The sequence below is a fragment of the Dama dama genome, chromosome 30, assembly GCF_033118175.1.
Source record: "Dama dama isolate Ldn47 chromosome 30, ASM3311817v1, whole genome shotgun sequence".
NCBI lineage: Eukaryota > Metazoa > Chordata > Mammalia > Artiodactyla > Cervidae > Dama > Dama dama.
The window spans coordinates 67,801,399-67,826,731 of NC_083710.1; the positions used below are offsets into that span (position 1 = coordinate 67,801,399).

The 25,333-nt window shown below is 37.1% G+C and overlaps 1 protein-coding gene across 1 annotated transcript in view; it reads left to right on the plus strand.

Moving 5' to 3' along the window:
• The window catches only part of GPC5 (glypican 5), a 790,871-nt gene extending 769,050 nt beyond the window's left edge, over positions 1–21,821 (plus strand). The window contains exon 8 of the mRNA XM_061133190.1: positions 21,757–21,821. Within this exon, the coding sequence (XP_060989173.1) occupies positions 21,757–21,806 (50 nt within the window). The 3' untranslated portion in view covers positions 21,807–21,821. The remainder of the gene's footprint in view (positions 1–21,756) is intronic.
• The last annotated feature ends 3,512 nt before the right edge of the window (positions 21,822–25,333 follow it).

A 25,333-nucleotide genomic window follows, 5' to 3' on the forward strand; every position in this document is an offset into this window, starting at 1 on the left:
GATAATATTTGCTTTATATGTTTAGCACTGCTATATTAAGTATATAAATGTTTATGAATGTTTTATCCCCTTCTTGGACTGACCCCTGAATAATTATATTGGGTTGGTCAAAAAGTTTGTTCAGGTTTTTCCACATCTTACAGAAAAATCCCAATGAACTTTTTAGTCAACTTAATATAATGCCCTGTTTTAAGTTCCATTTTGTCTGATGTGTTACTACCCTAGCTTGCTTTTCCTTTCTGTTTGCATGGAGTACCATTTTCCAACTTTCACTTTCAGTCTGTATGTATCTTTAGCTCTGATATGAGTTTCTTTTAGGCAGATGGATCTTGTCTTTTGATTGGATCATTAATCAATTTACATTTAAGGTGATTACTGATAATTATTGATTATTTTGTAGGTTTGTTCCTTTAACCACTTTAAATATATCATGCCATTCCCTTCTGGTCTGCAAAGTGTCTGCTGAAAAATTAATTTATAGCTTTATGGGGGTTCTCTTTGTGTGATTCTTTGTTTTTCTCTTGCTTCCTTTAAAATTCTCCCTTTATCTTAATCTTTTCTCATTTGAGTTATGATATATTTTGGTGTGGGTCTCTTTGGGTTCATCTTGTTTGGAACTTTCTGTACTTCCTGGATCCAGATATCTGTTTCTTTTTTCAGGTAAGGGAAGTTTTCAATGATTATTTCATCAAATACATTTTCTGCCACCCTCCTCCTTCTGTGATCCCTATAATGTGAATGTTAGTATACTTGATGTCTCAGAGGTTCCTTATATATTCCTTGTTAATTTTTTTCTTCTTTTTGCTGTTCCAGTTGTGTGATTTCTTTTATTCTGTCTTTCCAGTCACTTATACATTCTTCTGTATCACTCAATCAGTTGTTTTCTTCTAGTATATATTTTATTTCAGTTATTGTATTCTTCAGCTCTGTTTGGTTCTTTTTTGTATTTTCTAGTTCTTCGTGGACATTTTCACTGTGTTTCTCTATTCTTTTCCCCAGTTCAGTGGACATTTTTATGACCATTTTTCTGAACTTTTTATCAATTAAATTACTTATATCTATGTTGTTAGGATTTTTTTTTTTTTCTGGGTTTTATCTTGCTATTTTGTTTGAACGTATTCCTTTGTCTTCTCATTTTGTTTGACTTTCTCATAGAAACAAAGGTGTGTTCTTGTGTGGGAGTGAACTTCTTCAGTCTGCATGTGCCTAGTGGCTTTGATAGAAGACTTGGATCTAATGAGAGCCCTGATGCCCTGGTGATTGCCTTGGTGAGGGGCAGGTCCAGGTCCAGGGCTAGAAAGGATGGAGTCAGAGCTTGGCACAAGCAGCAGCCTCTCCCATAGAAGGATGGTAGTCATTTCCTTGGAGTGGCAGGGCTGGAGACAGAGAGACTAGAGCCAGAGCCCAGTGTGGGTGGGGAGTACATGGGGATGATCCTGGCAGAGCCTCCAGACAACCAGGCGGTTTTCTATCTGCTACTCTGTGGTTAGACTGGGGGTAAGCAAGTCTGTACGTTCCCTTCAAGAACATTTTCTTGGTTTCCCATTGCCCTCTGTAAGCTTTATTGGTTTTCATAATTAGCCAAGCAGGCTTGTCTTCAGTACCGGACTACAAACCCCTCACTTCTTAGGAAATATCTCTATGCCTGTGATATCTCCCTCCTTTTCTGGGTCACCATCTAGGAGTATGAGTCTTAGTTAAATCACTTCTCCTCCTACCTATCAGAATACATGCAGTTCTTTCTTTATATCCTTGCTTGTAGCTATTATGCTAGTTTTTAAGTCATTTTCAGAGAGAATTGCTCTATATATCATTGTGGTTTTTATGTTTGGGGGAGGATACATGCTCAGGGTCTTTTTTCTCTGTCATCTTAATCTGTCCTAGTCCAAACATAACCTTTGAATTGACTCACAGATGAAACTTTAATTCAGTTTTGGGAGATCTAAGAAGTATACTTAATTTTGAAAGAGTTCTAGTGGGTAAAATAAGGTGGTTAAAAAAAAAAGACAGGATATCTCTTAGTGGATGTGAAACTTTTTATAGTCATAATAAATTTTATGTCTCCCTTGTTAGTCTAATGCTGCTTTCATTTAACTGACATGTCACCTTGAAAATATTTTCTAGGAAAGAAAGAGTCTTTTATAAAAAGATGGCTCTTCTCATTACTAAAAAGAGATGCCATCCTATATGTTGTTTGAAAAGATTTGCTCAATGCTATTTTTGTTCTATTGAAACCTGAAATGTGAAGCGTGATATCTGAAGCTAATTCTTCCAGTTTTGGTAGCTTAATGTTAAGTTATTAAATAATCCTAAAGTAATTAATTCTTTCTTATACTTTTTCTCCATATGAAACAAAAACAACTCTAAATGTTGAAGGGTTTACTTTTTGAAAAAGAGAAAAAATATCAATTATTTAATTTCATTATACCTATCAATGATATTACAAACACACTAGTAGTCAAAGTAGCAATACCTTGGTTCTAATTACATGTAATCTATATCACTACAGACTTATTTTGGTTAAAATTAATTCATGGTTACTGATGGAACTGATCTGTAAAACCAATCCAAAGGGGAAGTTTTATGTTGAATATAGGTAGTGATATATGAACTGTGTATGAGTACAAGTAAACCCCTATTTATGTTGATAATTAGTGCATATTGCAAAATAGGATTATTCATGTTAGAAACAAAAGCCTGCCTCTATCACCAGGGTTATTAAATTTGCTTTGTTGACTATCTTTCTTTTGCTTAGTACCTTATCTTCTTAGATATATTGATTCTGGGACCCTCTGAGAAAAGAAGCCTTTCAGCAGGAATCTTGCAAAGAAGGCCCCAAACGTACCCTGCTCTCAGTTCACTTCAGTTCAGTCACTCAGCAGTGTCCGACTCTTTGTGATCCCCATGGACTGCAGCATACCAGGTTTCCCATCACCAACTCCTGAAGCTTGCTCAAACTCATGTCCATCAAGTAGGTGATGCCATCCAACCTTCTCATCCTCTGTCACTCCCTTCTCCTGTCTTCAGTCTTTCCCAGCATCAGGGTCTTTTCCAATGAGACAGTTCTTCACATCAGATGGCCAAAGTATTGGAGTTTCAGCCTTAGGATCAGTCCTTCCAATGAATATTCAGGACTGATTTCCTTTAAGATTGACTTATTGGATCTCTGTACAGTCCAAGGGACACTCAAGAGTCTTCTCCAACACCACAGTTCAAAAGCATCAATTCTGTGGCACTCAGGTTTCTTTATAGTCCAACATCCATACATGACTACTGGAAAAATCAAAGCTTGAAGTAAATGGACCTTTGGGGCAAACTAATGTCTCTGCTTTTTAATATGCTATCTAGGTTGATCATAGCCCTTCTTCAGAGGAGCAAGTATCTTTTAATTTCATGGCTGCAGTAACCATTTGCGGTGATTTTGGAGTCCAAGAAAATAAAGTCCGTCACTGTTTCCATCATTTCCCCATCTATTTGCCATGAAGTGATAGGAACAGATGCCATGATCTTAGTTTTCTGAATGTTGAGTTTTAAGCCAGCTTTTTCACTCTCCTTTTTCACTTTCATCAAGAGGATCTTTAGTTCTTCTTTCCTTTCTGCCACAAGGGTGGTGTCATCTGCATATCTGAGGTTATTGATATTTCTCCTGGCAATCTTGATTCCAGCTTGTGCTTTATCCAGTCCAGCATTTTGCATGATATACTCTGTATATAAGTTAAATAAGCACGGTGACAGTATCCAGCCTTGATGTACTCCTTTCCTGATTTGGAACCGGTCTGTTGTTCCATGTCCAGTTCTACTGTTGCTTCTTGACCTGCATGCAGATTTCTCAGGAGGCAGGTCAGGGGGTCTGGTATTCCCATCTCTTTAAGAATTTTCCATAGTTTGTCCTCACAATCATAGTTAGTTCCACACAATCAAAGGCTTTGGCATAGTCAGTAAAGCAGAAACAGATGTTTTTCTGGAACTCTCTTGCTTTTTTTGATGATCCAACAAATGTTGGTAATTTGGTCTCAGGTTGCTCTGCCTTTTCTAAAACCAGCTTGAACATCTGGAAGTTCACGGTTCACATACCGCTGAAGCCTGGCTTGGAGAATTTTGAGCATTACTCTGCTAGCATGTAAGATGAGCACAATTGTGCTGTAGTTTGAACATTCTTTGGCATTGCCTTTCAAAACTGACCTTTTCCAGTCCTGTGGCCACTGCTGAGTTTTCCAAATTTGCTGGCATATTGAGTGCAGCACTTTCACAGCATCATTTTTTAGGATTAGAAATAACTCACCTGGACTTTCATCACCTCCACTAGCTTTGTTCTTAGTGATGCTTGCTAAGGCCCAATTGACTTCACATTCCAAGATGTCTGGCTCTAGGTGAGTGATCACACCATCGTGGTTATCTGGTTCATGAAGATCTTTGTTGTATAGTTCTTCTATGTATTCTTGCCACCTCTTCTTAATAGCTTCTGCTTCTGTTAGGTCCATACCATTCTGTCCTTTATTGTGACCATCTTGGGATGAAATCTTCCCTTGGTATCACTAATTTTCTTGAAGAGATCTCTAGTCTTTCCCATTCTATTGTTTTCTTCTATTTCTTTGCATTGATTACTGAGGAAGGTTTCTTATCTCTCCTTGCAATTCTTTGGAACTCTGCATTCAAATGGGTTTATCTTTCCTTTTCTCCTTTGCCTTTAACTTCTCTTCTTTTCTCAGGTATTTTTAAGGCCTCCTCAGACAACCATTTTGCCTTTTTGCATTTTTTTTTCCTTGGGAAGATCCCCTGGAGAAGGGAAAGGCTACTCACTGCAGTATTCTGGCCTGGAGAATTCCACGGGCTGTATAGTCCATGGGGTCAGAAAGAGTTGGACATGACTGATTGGCTTTCAGTTCATTTTGCTTGCGTTTCTTACCTTGCTCTAACACCACTTAATTCCCAGGCTTTCTTGCCTTGTTGCTTCTGTTCATGTACAATGAGTCAGGAGTATACTGGGAACTGTAGTTAATGTCCAACAAACCTTTTACTCAAGTTCTTCCTGTTAGTGAAATACATTTCCATCATAATTTTTTATTCAAATTGTAGTAAAATTCTTGAGTTTGTTTAATAAAATCTTCCTTATTATCTCCAACTAAAAGTAATTTCTCCCATGAAATTTCGATGAACAAAATGTCATTGTCATTTGCATGGTGCTTCTCATATTTTATATTAAATTATCATTATTTCAGTTATATTCATTTCTCCTTACTAAAACCCTTGATTTATCAATAGTTACTTTTTTTGAGCCAGCAAATATTTGTAGAAGGTAGAACACAATTCTAAGACATCTCTAGCCACTCCCATTCTTGTAATGAGATTCAGTTCACTGTTATGAAAATAATATATATTTATGTGTGTATATATCAATGTATATACATATAATATGAAATAGAAGTGCAAGGATTTAAATAACTCATCTATTACTTAATGCTTATATTTCATTCACCCATGCACTTATTCATTTAACAATTATTAGTCCCTTTAGCTATGCTTGGTGGCAAGAATAAAACATGGATTAGTTTTTTTTTTTTTTTAATGGTTCCATTCCTTGAAGACTTTAAAGTAGTATTTAAGGACAAAAAAATTTTTTTTTCAATTTCATAGAATGAAAAATGTTATAACAGTGTTACACACAGGGTACCATAGGGATAATACATTGTGTGACTATGAAAAAAGTCCCCCCAGACCTTGTTTTTATTCAGTAGAATTTTCTGGAAGTATAGATAACCTTATATTATTGTGTGTCATAATATTAGCAAAATATTTATATATTCACCTGTGTTTCCAGATTTAATGACCACCCTGTATCTCTCTGTATGTTTGTGCTAAGCAGTTTCAGTCCTGTCCGACTCTTTGCGGCCCTTTGGACTATAGTCCACCAGGCTCCTCTGTCCATGAGATTCTCCAGGCAAGATTACTGAAGTGGGTTGCCACGCCCTCCTCCAGGGAATCTTCCCAACCCAGGGATCAAACCCATGTCTCTTATGTCTCCTGCATTGGCAGGCAGGTTCTTTACCACTGTGGCCACCTGGAAAGCCCCATCTCTATCCATATATGTCTACAAATATATAAAAGCATCTAATATAGGACTTGACATATAAGTGGAGCTCAACATGTTTTGTTCCTTTCTGATTCTAGATTTGAAATTTAGGAGAGGTTCTAAAAAACTTGAGGAGTGTTTTGCATAAGAGGGTGTGACAGTATGATGTATACATGCTGTAGTCATGTATAAAGTGCTGGATCTAAATCTGTAGAGCCATCGCTGGCTTGTACCCTTTAGAAACCTCGACTGAACTCTTGGTACAAAGGCCACTAGATGGGGCTTGTGCGCTTAGTACTTTATAGTTTAGCAAAACATACTTTTAGTTTTTTTCAACCTCACAAATAGTTCTCTTTAACCTATGTTGGTCGGTATTAGTTGTAACATCATAAGCAATTCTCATAGAAATCTTTTTTATATTAACAAGTGTACAACATAACTGTTGCACTTGCGAACATGTAAGATTCCTCAAAGCAAAGCAAACAAATCTCTTTGCCATCACGCCTATTTATCTCTTTAGAGGCCAAATGCACAAATTACCAACCTAAAGTTCTTTTCAAAGCTGTGTCTCATTGTATTATGAATCTCACATATTGGGCCTTGGAAGCACCAGTTTTCTGATTCAGTGAGTCTGGGGTGGAAACTAAGTTCACATTTCCAACCAGTGCTTTGTTATGCTGATGCTCCTGATCCAGGCTATCAAACTTCAAGAACCTCTGTTGTGTGCAAAGGCTCTCTGTGGATAAAATGTGTTGATCTGGCTTGCCTGTCTCAAGACTGCTTCTTGCCACCCTGCAGTATTCATCTCTCTATGCGCTGAAACCTGAACAAGGACCGGAAACAAAGAGGGCCCTTTGCATTGTATTTATGATCCTCACCACTGGGCACACAGCTCACAGCCCTAGATAGGATTCAGTTTCCTCACCAGTCTAAGAGGTAGTGTTTTTTATATTTGAGCAACCAATAGCTAGTAGTCAGTTTTTAATTAAATGATGAGTGTTACCCAAGACACCAAAACTTTGGATTCTGATTTTCCTTTGGCTCATAGACTTTTGGATTTCCATCTTTCCATTTTTCTCTGTCTTGCAACCCACTGGCACCAGGACTTTCCCTTCTAACCTCCCCCCAGATGCTGAGACCTAGGCCCAGTGGTCCTCTCTCTTCCCAGTCTCAGTCCCTGGTTTACTGATTTCCTGCAAACATTTATGCACAATTTTACTTCTACTTTGCTGGAGATTTAGCTATGTACTATTTTTTTTAAATATATATATCAATATCTATAAGTAGTTTCCTCATCTGTTCATTTCTGACTTACTCATTCTTTCATCAGTTATTAGCTACTTGATGATTCCAGGTGCTGCCTTGTCCAGCCATTATGGCTATAGTGGTAAAAAAGTTAGACATCACCTCCCATCTTTCAAAATCTCCATCATTTTTTTGTTGTTGTTTAATTTGCTCTGTCTTTTGGGGGATACTTCTTGTCACTAGCTTGTTGTTTTCTATCTACCTTCTTGGAGTACAGACTCCTGGCTTAAGATAACCACCATCTTTCTGGCTTTGGAATAGTATCTCAAGCTTCCATCTTTATTTCTTGGTTCTTGACTCCTAATTCAGCATCTGGCTACCTGAGCATCTTCTTCTCACCTGACTTTTATCATCCTAGCTGGGCTTGTGCACTTTTTATTTTTTTTTTGGTCAATATAATGATAATACCTTAAAATGCGTGGTGCTTACTTTTTTTGTTAATATAATGATAATACCTTAAAATATGTGTTGCTTATTAAAATATATCTGCAATAGTGCTTTAGCATAGTCCCTCTCATTTTATTTATCATTTCAAATGATTAAGATATCTATAGAAAACATATCTTTCAAATGTTTTACCTTCAAATAATGTTTATATTCTTATAAATGCATAAATTACCTAAATCTTGGCCTATTTAAACATTTTTTTATCTTTTCTATATTCTGTTATCCTGTGAAATAACTAAACATATTAATAATGGAATGATCTCTCAGGGCATTATTTGTGTTCTCCATTACTAGATTTTATGGAAACTTTCTTGAGTTACCATTTATTTATTTAGATCAGATATGCACAGCCTACGGTCAAACTGATCTTATTCAGCCCAGAAGCTTCTATATTATGCCAGCAAAATCATTTTTATTTCACACTTTCTGTCTGATATTCTTTTCATGATCTCTACATGACAACCATGCATATACACTTGAACTCAGCCTCCTATTTTTTTTTTTCATTTATTTTTATTAGTTGTAGGCTAATTACTTTACAATATTGTAGTGGTTTTTGCCATACATTGACATGAATCAGCCATGGATTTACATGTGTTCCCCATCCTGATCCCTCCTCCCACCTCCCTCCCCATCCCATCCCTCTGGGTCTTCCCAGTGCACCAGCCCTGAGCACTTGTCTCATGCATCCAACCTGGGCTGGTGATCTGTTTCACCCTTGATAGTATACTTGTTTCAATGCTGTTCTCTCAGAACATCCCATCCTCGCCTTCTCCCACAGAGTCCAATAGTTTGTTCTGTACATCTGTGTCTCTTTTTCTGTTTTGCATATAGGGTTATCGTTACCATCTTTTTAAATTCCATATTTATGGTTAGTATACTGTATTGGTCTTTATCTTTCTGGCTTACTTCACTCTGTATAATGGGCTCCAGTTTCATCCATCTCATTAGAACTGATTCAAATGAATTCTTTTTAATGGCTGAGTAATATTCCATTGTGTATATGTACCACAGCTTCCTTATCCATTCGTCTGCTGATGGGCATCTAGGTTGCTTCCATGTCTTGGCAATTGTAAACAGTGCTGCAATGAACACTGGGGTGCACGTGTCTCTTTCAGATCTGGTTTCCTTGGTGTGTATGCCCAGGAGTGGGATTGCTGGGTCATATGGCAGTTCTATTTCCAGTTTTTTAAGGAATCTCCACACTGTTCTCCATAGTGGCTGTACTAGTTTGCATTCCCACCAACAGTGTAAGAGGGTTCCCTTTTCTCCACACCCTCTCTAGCATTTATTGCTTGTAGACTTTTGGATAGCAGCCATCCTGACTTCAGCCTCCTATTTTAAATCACCCTACCTTAAAAAGACTGGTCACCTCATCATGCTCATAGAACCATTTAGTTTAAATGAATTAACAAGGCTCAACAAAAATTGGTCTTCATACACTAAAATCTGCCCTCTGCTTCTATTTAAGCATTAAAATTACATAATGTTTAACTTAACGAAAGATACCCCCAAAAGGCTACATGCAGAAGTCATTAATGATGGAGGAAATTGTTGGGAATGGCATAAAAAGTTCAAAGCACCAATACATATTTTTGGAGGCTTAGAGCTGCAAGGGTTAAGCTATTCTGGCACAAAGAAATTTTACCAAGACCTTAACCTGATTATATCCCTGATACAAGTTAAGTTCAATTTATTCAGCAGGGATGCTGTGAAGTGAAGCATATCACGAGTACTGAGGGTAATAGAAACAATTGCTTCAGTGAGCCTAGAGCTGTTGCCACAGCCGCGTCAGAACAGATGGCTCTGCGTTTATTCCAGTCTAGGGATTCAAATTGGCAGGAGTCAAACAAAAATCCTGAAAAGCATGTCAGCAGTTGTGGAAAGGAGTTTTCTTTATGTAAAAAGTTGTTCATAACATTACACTGAGAACCCGGAGGTATCTGCCACTTCAGTTAATTTGCCTACTAGTGTAGTAAACTTGTGGCCCTTAATTTATCTATATTTATATATTTATTTATATTCATATATTTATGTACACATATGTATTTTACATGTATACATATATATATGCCACAAGTTCAGCAAACATATATACAAGCAATATAATAATTTATGATATATTAATAATCTATAGTTAACACTTCAGAAATATAGTTAATATATTTTATGCATTATATGTATATTTATGCCAAATCTTCTTTGAAATATGTTAGTATGTATCAACAGCTGCTAATTCCTGAATTAATATGTGTTAATTTGCGTTTTAAATCTACACTGCTACTAGCATAGAAATTTTCAGGTTTTCTTTCAAAACAAAACTAGCTTATTCTATCTTGAGGAAAGCTTTTCAACCACAGCCCACTTAAATTTTACATTAAGCCTAAAATGTATTTTGGTCAAATGACTCCACTTGTTCATTAACATCTTTTTCTCTTTGCACAATCACTAATTAATAGTTTCTCTGGAAGTTAAATGAAAAACTGATTTGACATTTTTAGGCCAAGATTCTTGAATTAGCCCTAGGATAACACAATAGGTTTTACATACTCCCCACATTTAAAAAATGTTTCAATAAAAAAAAAAAAAAAGCAAAGAAAGGAGAGATCTTACCTTGGTTTTCTCTGACAGTGAAATTGGACCTGTTTCCAAAATGCTAAGTTCTTGTAACTCTTTTTTATAGGGAAGGCAGCTAATTACAGATGTCTAAAGGGAAGGGTGTTCTCATGGCTTTGCTTTTTGGGGATGTTTATCGACTGTGAACGGAGAAGGCAATGGCACCCCACTCCAGTACTCTTGCCTGGGAAATCCCATGGACAGAGGAGCCTGGTAGGCTGCAGTCCATGGGGTTGCTAAGAGTCAGACATGGCTGAGCAACTTCACTTTCATGCATTGGAGAAGGAAATGGCAACCCACTCCAGTGTTCTTGCCTGGAGAATCCCAGGGACGGGGGAGCCTGGTGGGCTGCCATCTATGGGGTCGCACAGAGTCGGACATGACTGAAGCGACTTAGCAGCAACAGTAGCATGGACTGTGAAATTACCCATTGAATGTGTCCTAAGGTTGCATCTGGCTAGTCTTTTATTTGACTGATCACCATGATTTCTCTACTCACATTATTAATTAACAATCTAGTCATTAATAATCTAATCACAGGAAACTAAAAGCATCTTTAATTCTCTTTTATCACAGGATTTCCTCATGATTTTTGTAGGATATCTCTGGAGAAGGCAATGGCAACCCACTCCAGTACTCTTGCCTGGAAAATCCCATGGACTGAGAAGCCTGGTAGGCTACAGTCCATGGGGTCACAAAAAGACAGACACGACTGAGCAACTTCACTTTCACTTTCACTCACTTTCAAGATAGCTGAAGAATGTATTTTTCCTACTATAATGTTATATTGACAAATCTAGCATTTGGGAGAAAAATATTCAGAACCTAGTGTTTTTTTTTCTTTTTCAGATTTATGGTATGCTTTTAAAAATTTGACTCTGATGATTTATGTGATCATAGCATTTATCTTCTGGCCCAGGAAAGATTGAATTCTTTACAGCAAATTAATATCTGTACATATTAAATAGATAAATGTTAAAATTTGAAACCTTAAAGTGAAAATGAAAGATTATAAGTGAATTAGTTCAACTTTAGATGATGAAAGATATTATAAGCCTAATTTTAAACAAAATTCTATAAATAGGTTTTAGTACAGATTTCACTGTGAACCAAAAGGAAACTGTGGGGCCTAGATTTGAATCATAAACCAGACTTTTATTGATTCTACAGTATTTCATTTGGGGTGGCATAAGCTGCTGTAACAAATATGCCCAAATGTGTCTCATGTCTCAAACAATTAGAGGTTTATTTTTCAGAGTCCAAGGAGGGTCTCTCTAATTGGCAGTTGACTTTTCTCCATGTTGTGGGTCAGGGGCCCTGCCTGTGATTGAAAACAACAGATTTGGCTGAGAAGGTCCTACTGTGGGGAGTCCTAGGTGGTGTAAGTGGTAAAGAACCTGTCTGCCAGTGCAGGAGATACAAGAGATGCAGGTTTGATCCCTGGGTCAGGAAGATTCCCTGGAGGAGAGCATGGAAACACACTCCAGTATTCTTGCCTGGAGAATCCCATGGACAGAGGAGCCTGGTGGGCTCCATAACGTGGGGTTGCAAAGAGTTGGACGTGACTGAAGCAACTTAGCACATGGACATGATATTGAAATTAGCTTTTTTATCTCATCTCCAACCATTGACCTATGTAACCTTTAAAATTATATTTTGAGACCTGGAAAAATAATAATAAAATGAAAGAAAATGTAAAACCCATTTTATCAATAATTTGAATCCAGTCTTCTCTTTGTGAATAGTGCGTATTTACATATGTAAAGAGCATAAGTAAATTTCTCAAATTTTAACAGTGATTATTTTAGGTATTATGGTTACAAGGGACTTTAATTTTGTTATCATTCACAATGCACAGATATTGCTTACAGAACGAGGAGGAAAGTACATATAAGATACTGTTTTCCTTCAACTACTAAAATTATATATGAACTGTCTTAAACTCATGACCTGTCTGAACATTAGTTTTCAGAGACATAATTGCATCCCTGTCTGCACAGATAGCCAGGCTGTGTGCTGCTGTTCTTTCCTAAATCTATAATAACTAATTAGCTTTTAAAGTTTTTTGAAGTAAAGCCTGGTTAAGGGAAAAAAATATGATACTATTGAGATGAACTTTAAAAATAAAGTGTTAATAATGAGACTCACAACACATAATTTCTCATTACTGAATTAAAATAAACTCAGACCACGTACAACAGCTTTTCATTTATTCTCGGAAAGTATTTTGTGTTTGGGGAAAATTTGGCTAATGAATAAATTCAATCAAGCAAACAAAAAAATAAATACAATTTCCCTCTTGATGTGCTAGATAATTAATGTTTTAGAATACATGAATCATTGCTATATCCCATGACAAGTGCTATAAAAGATTTTTTTCTTAAGATAGTGCAGTTTTGCTGAGGTAATTTTTTAAAGTATGTATGTATTTACGCAGTTCAGTTGCTCAGTCATGTCTGACTCTTTGCGACCCCATGGACTGCAGCCCACCAGTCTTCCCTGTCCATCACCAACTCCCAGAGCTTACTCAAACTCATGTCCATTGAGTTAGTGATGCCATACAACCATCTCATCCTCTGTTGTCCCCTTCTCCTCCCACCTTCAATCTCTCCCAGCATCATGGTCTTTTCGAATGAGTCAGTTCTTTGCATCAGGTGGCCAAAGTATTGGAGTTTCAGCTTCAGCATCAGTCCTTCCAGTGAATATTCAGGACTGATTTCCTTTAGGATTGACTGGTTTGATCTCCTTGCAGTCCACAAATGAATGTATTAAATTTATTTCTGTATATTATGAAGATTTTAGATTTTTTTAGAAGACTTAAAAATTTTTTTTAAATGAAACCCAAAGAATCAGTTGTCCAGGAAAACACAACTAATAGATGTTCTACTCAGTTGGGAACTCAGCTACCCTTCACTCATTCCAAAGCTTGTTGCTTATTATATACTCTATCCCATTGTTTCTTTGAAATGTGAGTTTGTATTAATAGGGTTTAGAGGGGGGCAAAATGGTGAAAATAAACTTGAGATGGGCCTTATCAAGTCAGTTGATTAAATTAGAAAAAAAGGATGCCCTACATAAAACAAGATGTGTGATAATAACTTTAATGGAGGGGAATAGTGAATAAGGAGATTAAATATATAGGTTAGAAGATTTACGCTGAAAATCAAGGGGTAGAAATAAGGGTGTCAAGTTTTATTTGTGAAAGATGAGGGTATTGAGAGCTAAATTTAGAGAATAAGTTAAGAAACCTGAGGTTTTTCTTCAATACCATAGATATTTAACATATCAGATATTATGCTGTAGAAAAGGCCAGGAGATGAGTAATCCGAAAGAATAGAGGAATTCAAAGCTAATATCCTGAGTATATTATAGAATTAATTTATAAAGAGGTTGACTTTCCCAATTATAACTTCCTTAGAACTATATTGTAATGATTCTATTCAAACTTTGAGGGCAGTGGAGGACAGTAACTCAGGAATGCACTAATTGCTCAGACCCAAGTTGATAACCTTACTATATTAGTCCAGTGATATAGGTCAGTGATTTTCAAAAGGCTGTTTGACATACTCCATTTTAAAAATGATAATTAAAAATTAATCCCACTTGTAAACTGACAAATCAATGTTTTATTAATAAAAAATGAATTACTAAATTCTAAATTTGAGTATTTACTTATAAAGTCATCTGATAGTATAATGAGTCAATTTAAATCAACACAACATTTTAAAATTAGGAGTAGTACCATTGTTTTATTTAACATATGTTTTTATTAATAAAATAAACAACTAATTTGAGGGGCTTTGCTGTATTGAAGAAAATTCTGATTGCCATGAACGATTGCAAATGTAAACAATTGAACACCTACCTTTGTAACTTCAGGATACTTACCATCAAAATAAAGATGGCAGAAAAACTATCACTTCAACTGTAGGGTACATCCTTGGAAGTAGCAGTTAATGACTCACCAATGTATACATGTTTATTTCATGATATTACATATGAGTGTACTTTGTTTTTATTACAATTTTAATTTGGTTTATTGAACAGAGTAGAATTGATAGAGTACAAGCAGATAGCAACTTTTTCTTGATCACCATTCCCCATTAAACATTCTTTCTGAACGTGTTTTTTTCTCTTAGACTTTCCAGATACATTTAGATAATAAACAATTTTATCTTACTTTATTTTTATTTTACTAAACAAATTTACTTTAGCATTAAAATTCTAGTGCAGCCTAAAAGCAATAATGCCAGGTTAGCTTGGTAATCAAAACTTAATCTCTTACTTACAGTGTAAGCCTCTCCTTTTCCTCCTCTGAGCCTGACCCAACCTTGGTAGGACTAGGAGAATGAGGTCACTCCTTTTCTTCTTAATCCCATCTGCCAGCTCTCCCACTCCCTTAGCACATATTCTGGGTCTTCCCAGAGTTGGATCAGAAACCTGAGGATAGGTAGGTCTATCAGCTGGGGCAGTGTTTGCTGGCTCCACAGAACTCATTGCTTAGAGAGTTTTTGTTCTCCATGGAAACTTCCAAACATTTCCAAAGGGAGATTTCTGTCTCCTAACTCAATGGACATTAGTTTGAGCAAGGTCTGTAAATTGGTGATGGACAGGGAAGCTAGGCATGCTGCAGTCCATGGGGTCCCAAGGAATTGGACACGACTGAGCAACTGAACTGAACTGACCTAAGCATTGCTAATTTCTGTGGGCTGAATATGGCTGTCTTGGTTTCTGATGAGATACCTTATATTTCTGAGGTGTAAGCAAGATCTCTAAGAGAGATCTCTTTTAGGAAGACCCCAAGCCTCCCTTCTGCAGGATCCACATCTAATTTTGAGAAAACAAACACATGCTTTTGCCTTTCACTGTTGTTAAATGCAGTCAGTTTCCAATCGGTCCATGTTACCTTTTCCAGGTAGACTGAATAATCTATTTACTCTAGCTCTGTGTCATCCAACCTGGTAGCCACTAGCTACATGCTGCTGGGCAACTCAAGTGTGTTAAAATGTGTGCTCAGTTATTCAGTCGTGACTTAACACTTCATGACCCTAGGGACTCTAGCCCACCAGGCTCCTCTGTCCATGGGGATTCTCCAGGCAAGAATACTGGAGAGGGTTGCCATGCCCTCCTCCAGGGGATCTTCCCAACCCAGGGAACGAATCCAGGTCTCCCTCATTGCAGGCAGATTCTTCACTGTCTGAGCCACCAGGGAAACCCAAGAATACTGGAGTGGATAGCCTTTCCCTTCTGAAGGGGATCTTCCCGACCCAGGAATCGAACTGAGGTCTCCAGCATTGCAGGCAGATTCTTTATCAGCTGAGCTACCAAGGAAACCTCAAAATATTAATCAGTTCAGTTCAGTCACTCAGTAGTGTCAGACTCTTTGCGACCCCATGGACTGCAGCACTCCAGGCTTCCCTGTCCATCACCAACTCACAGAGCTAACTCAAACTCATATCCATTGAGTCAGTGATACCATCCAACTCTCTTATCCTCTGTTGTCCCCTTCTCCTCCTGACTTCAATCTTTCCCAGCATCAGGATCTTTTCCAATGAGTCAGTTCTTTTGCATCAGATAGCCAAAGTATTGGAGTTTCAGCTTCAGTGTCAGTCCTTCCAATGAATATTCAGGATTGATTTCCTTTTGGAATGACAGGTTTGATCTCATTGCTGTCCAAGGGACTCTCAAGAGTCTTCTCCAACACCACAGTTCAAAAGCATCAATTCTTAAGCACTCAGTTTTCTTTATATTCCAACTCTTACATCCATACTTGACCACTGGTAAAACCATAGCTTTGACTAAATGGAATGTTGTTGGCAAAGTAATGTCTCTGCTTTTTAACATGCTGTCTAGTTTGGTTATGATTCCCTTGTGGTTCATCTAGTAAAGAATCCACCTGCAATGTGGGAGACCTGGATTCGATCTATGGGTTGGAAAAATATCCTGGAGAAGGGAAAGGCTAACTCATTCCAGTATTCTGGCCTGGAGAATCCCATGGACTGTAAAGTCCAGGGGTGGCAAAGAGTCGGACATGACTGAGCGACTTTCACTATGTACCATAGGTTGGTCATAGCTTTTCTTCCAAGGAGTAAGCATCTTTTAATTTCATGGCTGTAGTCACCATCTGCAGTGATTTTGGAGCCCAAGAAAATAAAGTCTGTCACTGTTTCCGTTGTGTGAAGTGATGGGACTGGGTGCCATGATCTTAGTTTTCTGAATGTTAAGCTTTAAGCCAACTTTTTCACTCTCCTCTTTTACCTTCATCAAGACGCTCTTTAGTTCTTCTTCCATTTCTGCCATAAGGGTGGTGTCATATGCATATCTGAGGTTATTGATATTTCTCCTGGCAATCTTGATTTCAACTTGTGCTTCCTCCAGCCCAGCGTTTCTCATGATGTACTGTGCACATAAGTTAAATAAGCAGGCTGACAATATACAGAGCTGATGTACTCCTCTTTCTGTTTGGAACCAGTCTGTTGTTCCATGCAGAGTTCCAAAGAATAGCAAGGAGAGATAAGGAAGACTTCCTCAGTGATAAAGGCAAAGAAATAGAGGAAAACAATAGAATGGGAAAGACTAGAGGTCTCTTCAAGAAAATTAGAGATAACAAGGGAACATTTCATGCAAAGATGGGCTCAAAAAAGGACAGAAATGGTAGGGACCTAACAGAAGCAGAAGATGTTAAGAAGAGGTGGCAAGAAAACACATAAGAACTGTAACAAAAAAGATCTTCAGAACCCAGATAATTACGATGGTGTGATCACTCACCTAGAGCCAGACATCCTGGAATGTGAAGTCAAGTTGTCCTTAGGAAGCATCACTACAAACAAAGCTAGTGGAAGTGATGGAATTCCAGTTGAGCTATTTCAAATCCTGAAAGATGATGCTGTGAAAGTGCTGCACTCAATATGCCAGCAAATTTGGAAAACTCAGCAGTGGCCACAGGATTGGAAAAAGTCATTTTCATTCCAGTCCCAAAGAAAGGCAATCCCAAAGAATGCTCAAACTACCGCACAATTGCCCTCATCTCACATGCTAGTAAAGTAATGCTGAAAATTCTCCAAGCCAGGCTTCAGCAATACATGAACCATGAACTTCCAGATATTCAAGCTGGTTTTAGAAAGGGCAGAGGAACCAGAGATCAAATTGCCAACATCCATTGGATCATCGAAAAAGCAAGAAATTTCCAGAAAAACATCTATTTCTGCTTTATTGACTGCGCCAAAGCCTTCGACTGTGTGGATCACAATAAACTATGGAAAATTCTTCAAGAGATGGGGATACCAGACCACCTGACCTGCCTCTTGAGAAACCTGTATGCAGGTTAGGAAGTGACAGTTAGAACTGGATATGGAAGAACAGACTGGTTCCAAACAGGAAAGAATAATTCTCCAGAACCCAGAACACAGAAATTTTTTTTTATTTTTCTATGGGCCATTGAGATTTATCAAAGACCTTTGCAAGTGCAACCCCTTGAGGATCCTAGCTGTTTGGAATGTTCTCATTTTCCTCATCCTGCTTCCTCCTCAGACCTAGGGCTGTAGCTTCTGTCTTAGTATTAAAACTGAGCCCTTAAGTAACCAAGAACAATCTTCCACACATATCTTCAACACCCAGAGCAGCCTCAGTGATAGATTAGACATGTGTTGTCCTAAATTTAAATCCCTTTATTAGGAAGCCTAAGGATTATTTTTTTTTTGTAAATTCAGTGGTGCCTTTAAAATAACTTTTTATTTTATTTTTACTCAATATATCTAGTTATGTTTAATGGGAGAGCTTTGAAGTTGTCTCAGACTATAATATGAGGGTGTCTATGATTTCTAAGATGCCTTCCAATTCTAAAAGTTTGGGTCTCTGTTTATTCTTTTCCTGGTAATTAATGTGAAACTGCACACAATGATTTTAATGCAAGAAAACAAAAGCCACCAGAACTGAACAGAGAATCTTACGAAGTCAAATCTGTTAATGCACCAGGCAAGGGAACATACAACAATGAGGGAATTCACTGAGCAGCAACTATTGCTAATCAAGGATTTCTAAATACTTGGTTGTGTACCCATTGCAAATGCAAGAGATATTGGTGGTTATTACTGCCATCCTCATGGGTCAAACTAGGATGCATCTGGCAGGATCAGGAAGTGACCTGTCTCTCAGCCTTGAAGTTGGCTCTTATAATTTCACCAGTGAAGACAGTTATTGTTAGAGACCTGGACTCAAGTCACCAGTTTGTTTTTTTTTTTTCATGTCACTCCAAAAAAAGTTATTTGAGAACAAGCTTTCTGTACTTAAAGTCAGTTCAGTTCAGTTCAGTCGCTCGGTTGTGTCCTACTCTTTGTGACCCAATGGACTACAGCACACTAGGCCTCCCTGGCCATCACCAACTCCTGGAGTCCACCCAAACTCATGTCCATCAAGTCGGTGATGCCATCCAACCATCTCATCCTCTGTCATCCCCCTTTCCTCCTGCCTTCAATCTTTCCCAGAATCAGGGTCTTTTCCAATGAGTCAGCTATTCGCATCAGATGGCCAAAGTATTGGAGTTTCAGCTTCAGCATCAGTCACCCAGGACAGATGAACACCCAGGACAGATCTCCTTTAGGATGGGCTGATTGGATCTCCTTGCAGTCCAAGGGACTCTCAAGAGTCTTCTCCAACACCACAGTTCAAAAGCATCAATTCTTCGGCACTAAGCTTTCTTCACAGTCCAGCTCTCGCATCCACACATGACCACGGGAAAAACCATAGCCTTGACTAGACAGACCTTTGTTGGCAAAGTAATGTCTCTGCTTTTTAATATGCTGTCTAGGTTGGTCATAACTTTCCTTCCAAGGAGTAAGCGTCTTTTAATTTCATGACTGCAATCACCATCTGCAGTGATTTTGGAGCCCCCCAAAATAAAGAAACATTAATGCGAATTAATTGAATTTTGTTGAATACTTTCAAGCATTCACTTAATAAAGTCAGAGTTAAACACTGTTCTGCTAAAAAAAAAAAAGAGTTCATGGTAAATTTGTAATGTAAATGTTGGAAACCTGCAGTAGGACAGAATGAGTTCGTAGGTCTAAACACAGTTGGTTATATCAAATCACATTTTTCATCGGTTGGAAAACAGTTCTTGGTTTGGTGGAGTATCTGGCATGCCAGATTCAAATAACATTCAAGAATCTTATCAGCTTTAGTCAATCAGAACTGGTGAGATAAAACAGAACATTTGATTTTATTATGTCCTTAGTAAGTGAATGGACGTTTTCCCTCCTAAGTTAGTAATCTGTAAAGGTGAATGCAGAATAAACTTGATCTCCATGGTGGTACAGGGTCAGGTGCGTGTGTGTATGCTGTCGCCTCAGTCACGTCCGACTCTGCGCGACACTGTGGACCGTACCCAGCCAGGTTCCTCTGTCCAGGAATCCTGCAGGCAAGAATACTGGGGTGGTCTGCCATGCCCTCCTCCAGAGGATCTTCCCAAGCCAGGGATCAAACCCACTTTTCTTACAGCTCTTGCACTGGCAGCCGGGTTCTTAGCCACTAGCATCACCTGGGAAGCCCATAGGAAAAGGTAGATCTTACCTTTTCTCTAGCTTGAAATATTAGTATAAATTCTCTGAAACTTAGTAAGATATATTTTCAGTGTTGTGAACCACTAGAAGCCATGCCTCACTTTTCTGAAGAAAGAAAGAAAGAGTTAACCTTTTGTTGATAAAGAGCATACTTAGAAAGTTTTCAAAAATAAATGCTTAATTTCACCCCAATGATAAGAAATGCATAATTAATATTTTTTAACCTGCCAAAGATCGGGCTCTTTAGACTTAATTGAGTTCATCAAACTGGCAAATTTTCTGATGACTTCTGTTTAATGAAATAAATTTAACTCTACTTAAAAAAGAAACAAAACAAACACAACACAGTATAATCCCAAGGTAACCCCACAATTTGAGTTTTAAATTTTTTCTCTATTGTTATCAATTAGCTTTACCACTGTGTTGTAACCAAATTATGATATGCTGATTGATTACCAATGTAAACAGTTTAATAATGATGATGAGATGCAAATATTATTAGGGTCTTGGTGAACTCTGAAGAAGAATAAAGTAAGCATTGTATTATTTTTATGTCATAATTTAATATTTTTCAGCTCAAAGATACGTGAATTCTGAGTGCTAATAGAGATATGATTAATGAGGAATATTCACCGAGAAAAAGAATGACAGCGCTTTGAGCAGTGATGGAATATTAACTTAAGGTTAAATGTAATCAGACACTGCTAAAAGGTTAATGCAAAATACGGGGCTCAAAGGAAGTTATATTTCAAAAAGCCAGCCCCCAACAAAGTTACTTCTGAAGATAGTATAGCCAGAAAATGACCCTTTAGAGAAATCATTCTGGTAGATTTTATAAAATGATTTATTTATAATACAAATTATAATATAATTATAATTTTTATACTTATATAGTTCTTATAATAATAAATACTAATTACTTAGAAACATTATAACTCATTGGAAAACACCCTGATGCTGGGAAAGATTGGGGGCAGGAGAAGGGGGCAACAGAGGATGAGATGGTTGCATGGCAACATCAAGTCAATGGACATGAGTTTGAGCAACTCTGGGAGATCATGAAGGATAGGGAAGCCTGGCGTCCTGCAGTCCATGGGGTCACAAAGAGTTGGACATGACTAAGTGACTGAACAACAAAAACAACTTAGAAAAATTTTATTTTGAATTTTTATATTTTACTGTTTTTGATCATTTTAAGTCAAGAAGTGTGACTATAGATCCCTAATAAGTGTCTTTACAATCAGCTACAGTATATTTGCTAGTAGATAACTGGTTAGAATATTTTTGGCATGGGAATGTAAATGAATGTTTAGGAAAGCTTAAGAAAAAAATCTTCAGTCTCTTATGAAGAACAATTTTTCAGATATTCAGTGAAATATTTCTTTGCGGAAAATATCAAAATTGGATCAGAGTTCTGGGTTTGAATTCTGATTCATTATTCACTTAGAGTCTTGTGCACTTAGAGCTTCAATTCCCTTATCTACAATAAACAGTTTCATTGGTTGTTAAGAGGGTCAAATGAAGTAATGTATGTATAAGCATGTTTCACTGGAAAAATCATTATGCATAAATTATATAAAAATGTGCTTCTGAAACTGTTCACTCAGCATATATGAAAGTCCTCCATGTAATCTGTATTTGCATGCATAAATCACATCCCCCACCAAGATAAAGTAACCATGCACCTTTAAAATAGAATGTAGTAGGCTCTCATTTTTGCACTATGTTCATCTTAAAATTGGGGCTTCCCGGGTGTTTCAGTAATAAAGAATCCACCTTCCAATGGAGGAGAAAAAGAAATGCAAATTTGATGCCTGAGTTGGGAAGATCGCCTGGAAGAGGAAATGACAACCCACTCTAATATTCTTGACTGGAAAATTCCATGGACAGAGGAGCCTGGCAGGCTACAGTTCATGGGGCAGCAAATAATTGGACATGACTGAGCACACATGCATGCATCTTGAAAGTTATATTCCTCTGCCTACTACCTTTTAAAAAACAAATTACATATTTGTTATATTTTAACATATGAAGTCATTAAGACGTTGTGTAATGACAGTGCTTGCTTATTGAAATGAAACTAAAAAATACTTTGACTTTACATCAAATTATATCATTTATGAACTAAATTCAACATGTCATGCCACTATAATGAGGAAAATGTCTAACAATATCGTTTACATACTATTGATACATTTCCAAAATTGGATTCCAACATACCAGGTAACTCTCTGACAAAATGATGCGATCCCCTTCTCTACCAGAGGGTGTCACTGCACCCCTCATTGATGGCTTTCTGAGGTGCGTGCAGTGGAGGGATTATTCTCCGTCTAGGAAGAAACTGGATTTTAGAACATTTTATTTGAAATAATGAGACGCATGTGATTAATTTCCTAAAGAATAATTTTACTTTTGTCTTTTAGGGGAAAGATGTGCACACTAAGTAAAAATGAACAGCTGTTGAGAATAAAAGGAAAATGCTTCATTTAGAATCTATTAATTTCTATCATCATTGTTCAGTACAATATTCTCAGACTTAATTACTCATGTAAAGAACATTATGACTAAATGTGAAATAAATTCTTCTTCACTCCCCTCAAGATTTTTTTTTCGTTCTAACCACAAATTTTGAGGTTAACTTTTTCTTTATTTACATTTTCACATAGAAATTCCACATGGGTGCTTAAACCCATTTACTCATAATGTGGAATACCTCATTTGGCACTGGTTTTGTCCTCTCCCCAACCTCAGTGACTTGGAAATAAATAATCAGTCAGTCATTACTGCTGGAAACTCTACTTTGAGAGAAAAGGGCTCTTTAAAATTATTAGTACCATGAATATCAAAAGGCTGGTTCCACTGCCCTCTCTCCCTGGGGACAACTTAGGTAGATTCCATGTAGCTCTAAAGGTATCACTTGCTGATGACAAGAGGAAAGAAAGGAGACTGTACAGACTTATTGACAGTTAAAGAGGCTCAAATTGATTATCTGTAAAGAAATACAATGGGAGGAAGCCACTCTGCTGAAAGCACAGCTTGGAACAACCCTCTATTAATTAGTTGTCAGGGCTGGGACTAGAAATGGCACCTAATGAGAGAAAAACTAAAGGAAAAAGATGAGAAAGAGTAAAAAAGCCTTTCTGTTATGTATGTATGTATTTTGTACCTTTGATTTTCACTAAGTTGTTTCATTCATATTCACTAAGTGCATGGCAATAAATGATGATATAAAATGAAAGCAAAACAGGTAAAAAGACTCATGGACCTCATTGTTTAAAGAAATTATTCAGTATTTCATGGAATAGATTTAATAATAAGTAAATGCAACAGTGAATAATTATAGTAGTCATTCCTTTTCTTACATTTCTTTTTCCTAATTATCTGAAGATAATAAAAAATTCAGCTATGAGTTTAGTTTATTTTTAATTTTGAAAGAGACGACAGTTTTTAGTGGAAGCATTTGGTAATTATGAAATTAGATATCTGTAGGAGAGAACACTGTTCATTAATTTTAGTTGGCTGGGAAATAATAAAAGAACTTTCATTTTAGATTAATTTTATTTTATATAAAGGCATGGGATTGCAGATTACTGAACTTTACAACATACAACTTTATGTTTGTATGATAAGAACACATATTTCTCATTATTACATTTTTAAACTGGAAATAAGTTTATCTGACACTATAATCGTGAAATTTTATTGAGAACTTATTAAAAACATATTGAATATTATGCTCCTGTAGAAGTTTAAAGAATACTATTAATTTTATATCTTCCTACACATTTCTATGTTGAAATAAAAGAATATTTGTCCTATTAAAAAATAACAAAGTTTCCCGGTTTATAATTTAAGATGGAGCCAAAGCAACCTATTTATATTAATTGAAAATACAAATTCTGGACTCAATATCTGGAGTACTATGAACCAATAACTTGCATTTATAAATATATAAATATTTATATATATATATACCTCCATTTATGTATATAAATGCTACCTCCATTTATATATACAAATGCATTTATAAATACATATATATATTTTTATATATATGTATAGGCTTCCCTGGTAGCTCAGCTGGTTACAAAACCTCCTGCAATGCAGGACACCCTGATTCGATTCCTGGGTCAGGAATATTCCCTGGAGAAGGAATAGGCTACCCTTTCAAGTATTCTTGCCTGGAAGATTGCATGGACAGAGGAGCCTAGTGGGCGACAGTCCATGGGGTCAGAAAGAGTCAGGCACGACTGAGTGACTTCGCTTTCACTTTTCACTTTCATGCATTGGAGAAGGAAATGGCAACCCACTCCAGTATTCTTGCCTGGAGAATCCCAGGGACGGGGGAGCCTGGTGGGCTTCCGTCTGTGGGGTCGCATGGAGTCGGACACGACTGAAGCGACTTAGCAGCAGCAGAAGCAGTCATGCAGGCATATTATGTCTAATCTAATTATAAATATTTGCTGAGGTCTTGAAAAGCATTTGAAACATTTTAATATTTGTGATGCTATAGTTTTATAAAGTATTCCTTCTTAAAAAGTTATAATCAGCAACATACACCCCAGAATGTGTCAAATATCAGCAAATTTAATTTAAAAACTTCGATATTTACATAATGAATTTTAGTATCGAGGCTTAATGGGGGCCACAAATATTTCAGCAACAAGATGGTTGCCTTCAATCTATTTCTCCAACCTTGCGTTCCACATTTGGCTATAGGTAACTATGGTTTATTGAGCCCATCTAAGTATCGTTGCTTCTTTATGCCCATTTACTCTCATAACAACCCTATAAAGTAGAGATAATGATCATTTTACAACTACAAAAAAAAATCATCCTGATACTTAGAGAGCTTAAGCACCTTGCCTGAATTCGTTCACCTCATCAGGAGTGGCTGCGATGGAAATCACTGATGTCTAAGAAGGGAGACCCATGTTCGGCCACCTCCTGGCAGCATGTTGCAAGTTCAGGGAATGTGATGTGACTGGTGAGCTTTCCCTCAGAGAAACGGATCTAACCCCAGTACTTTCACTGTGGGCTATGTATGATGATTCATCATTTTTAGGTCAGGAAAAGGGAAAGTTAAAACAAGGCTTCTAATTCCCTGAGCAAATTTAAAGAAGCCAGGATACAAAGGAAAATCCCATAATTACAGGTTCAAGTCTCCCTCCACTGCCTCAAACCTGCCTTGCTGTGTGCTTTTGCACATTTCTTACTGAAAAACAGCATCCCCATTCAGAAATAGCACATGTCCTGTGAATTTAGAAGTAAGGTTCAGTTTGCTGTAGCTAGCCTGCAGGTACACATTATGGTATGGTAATCAGGTATGTGTTAGGGA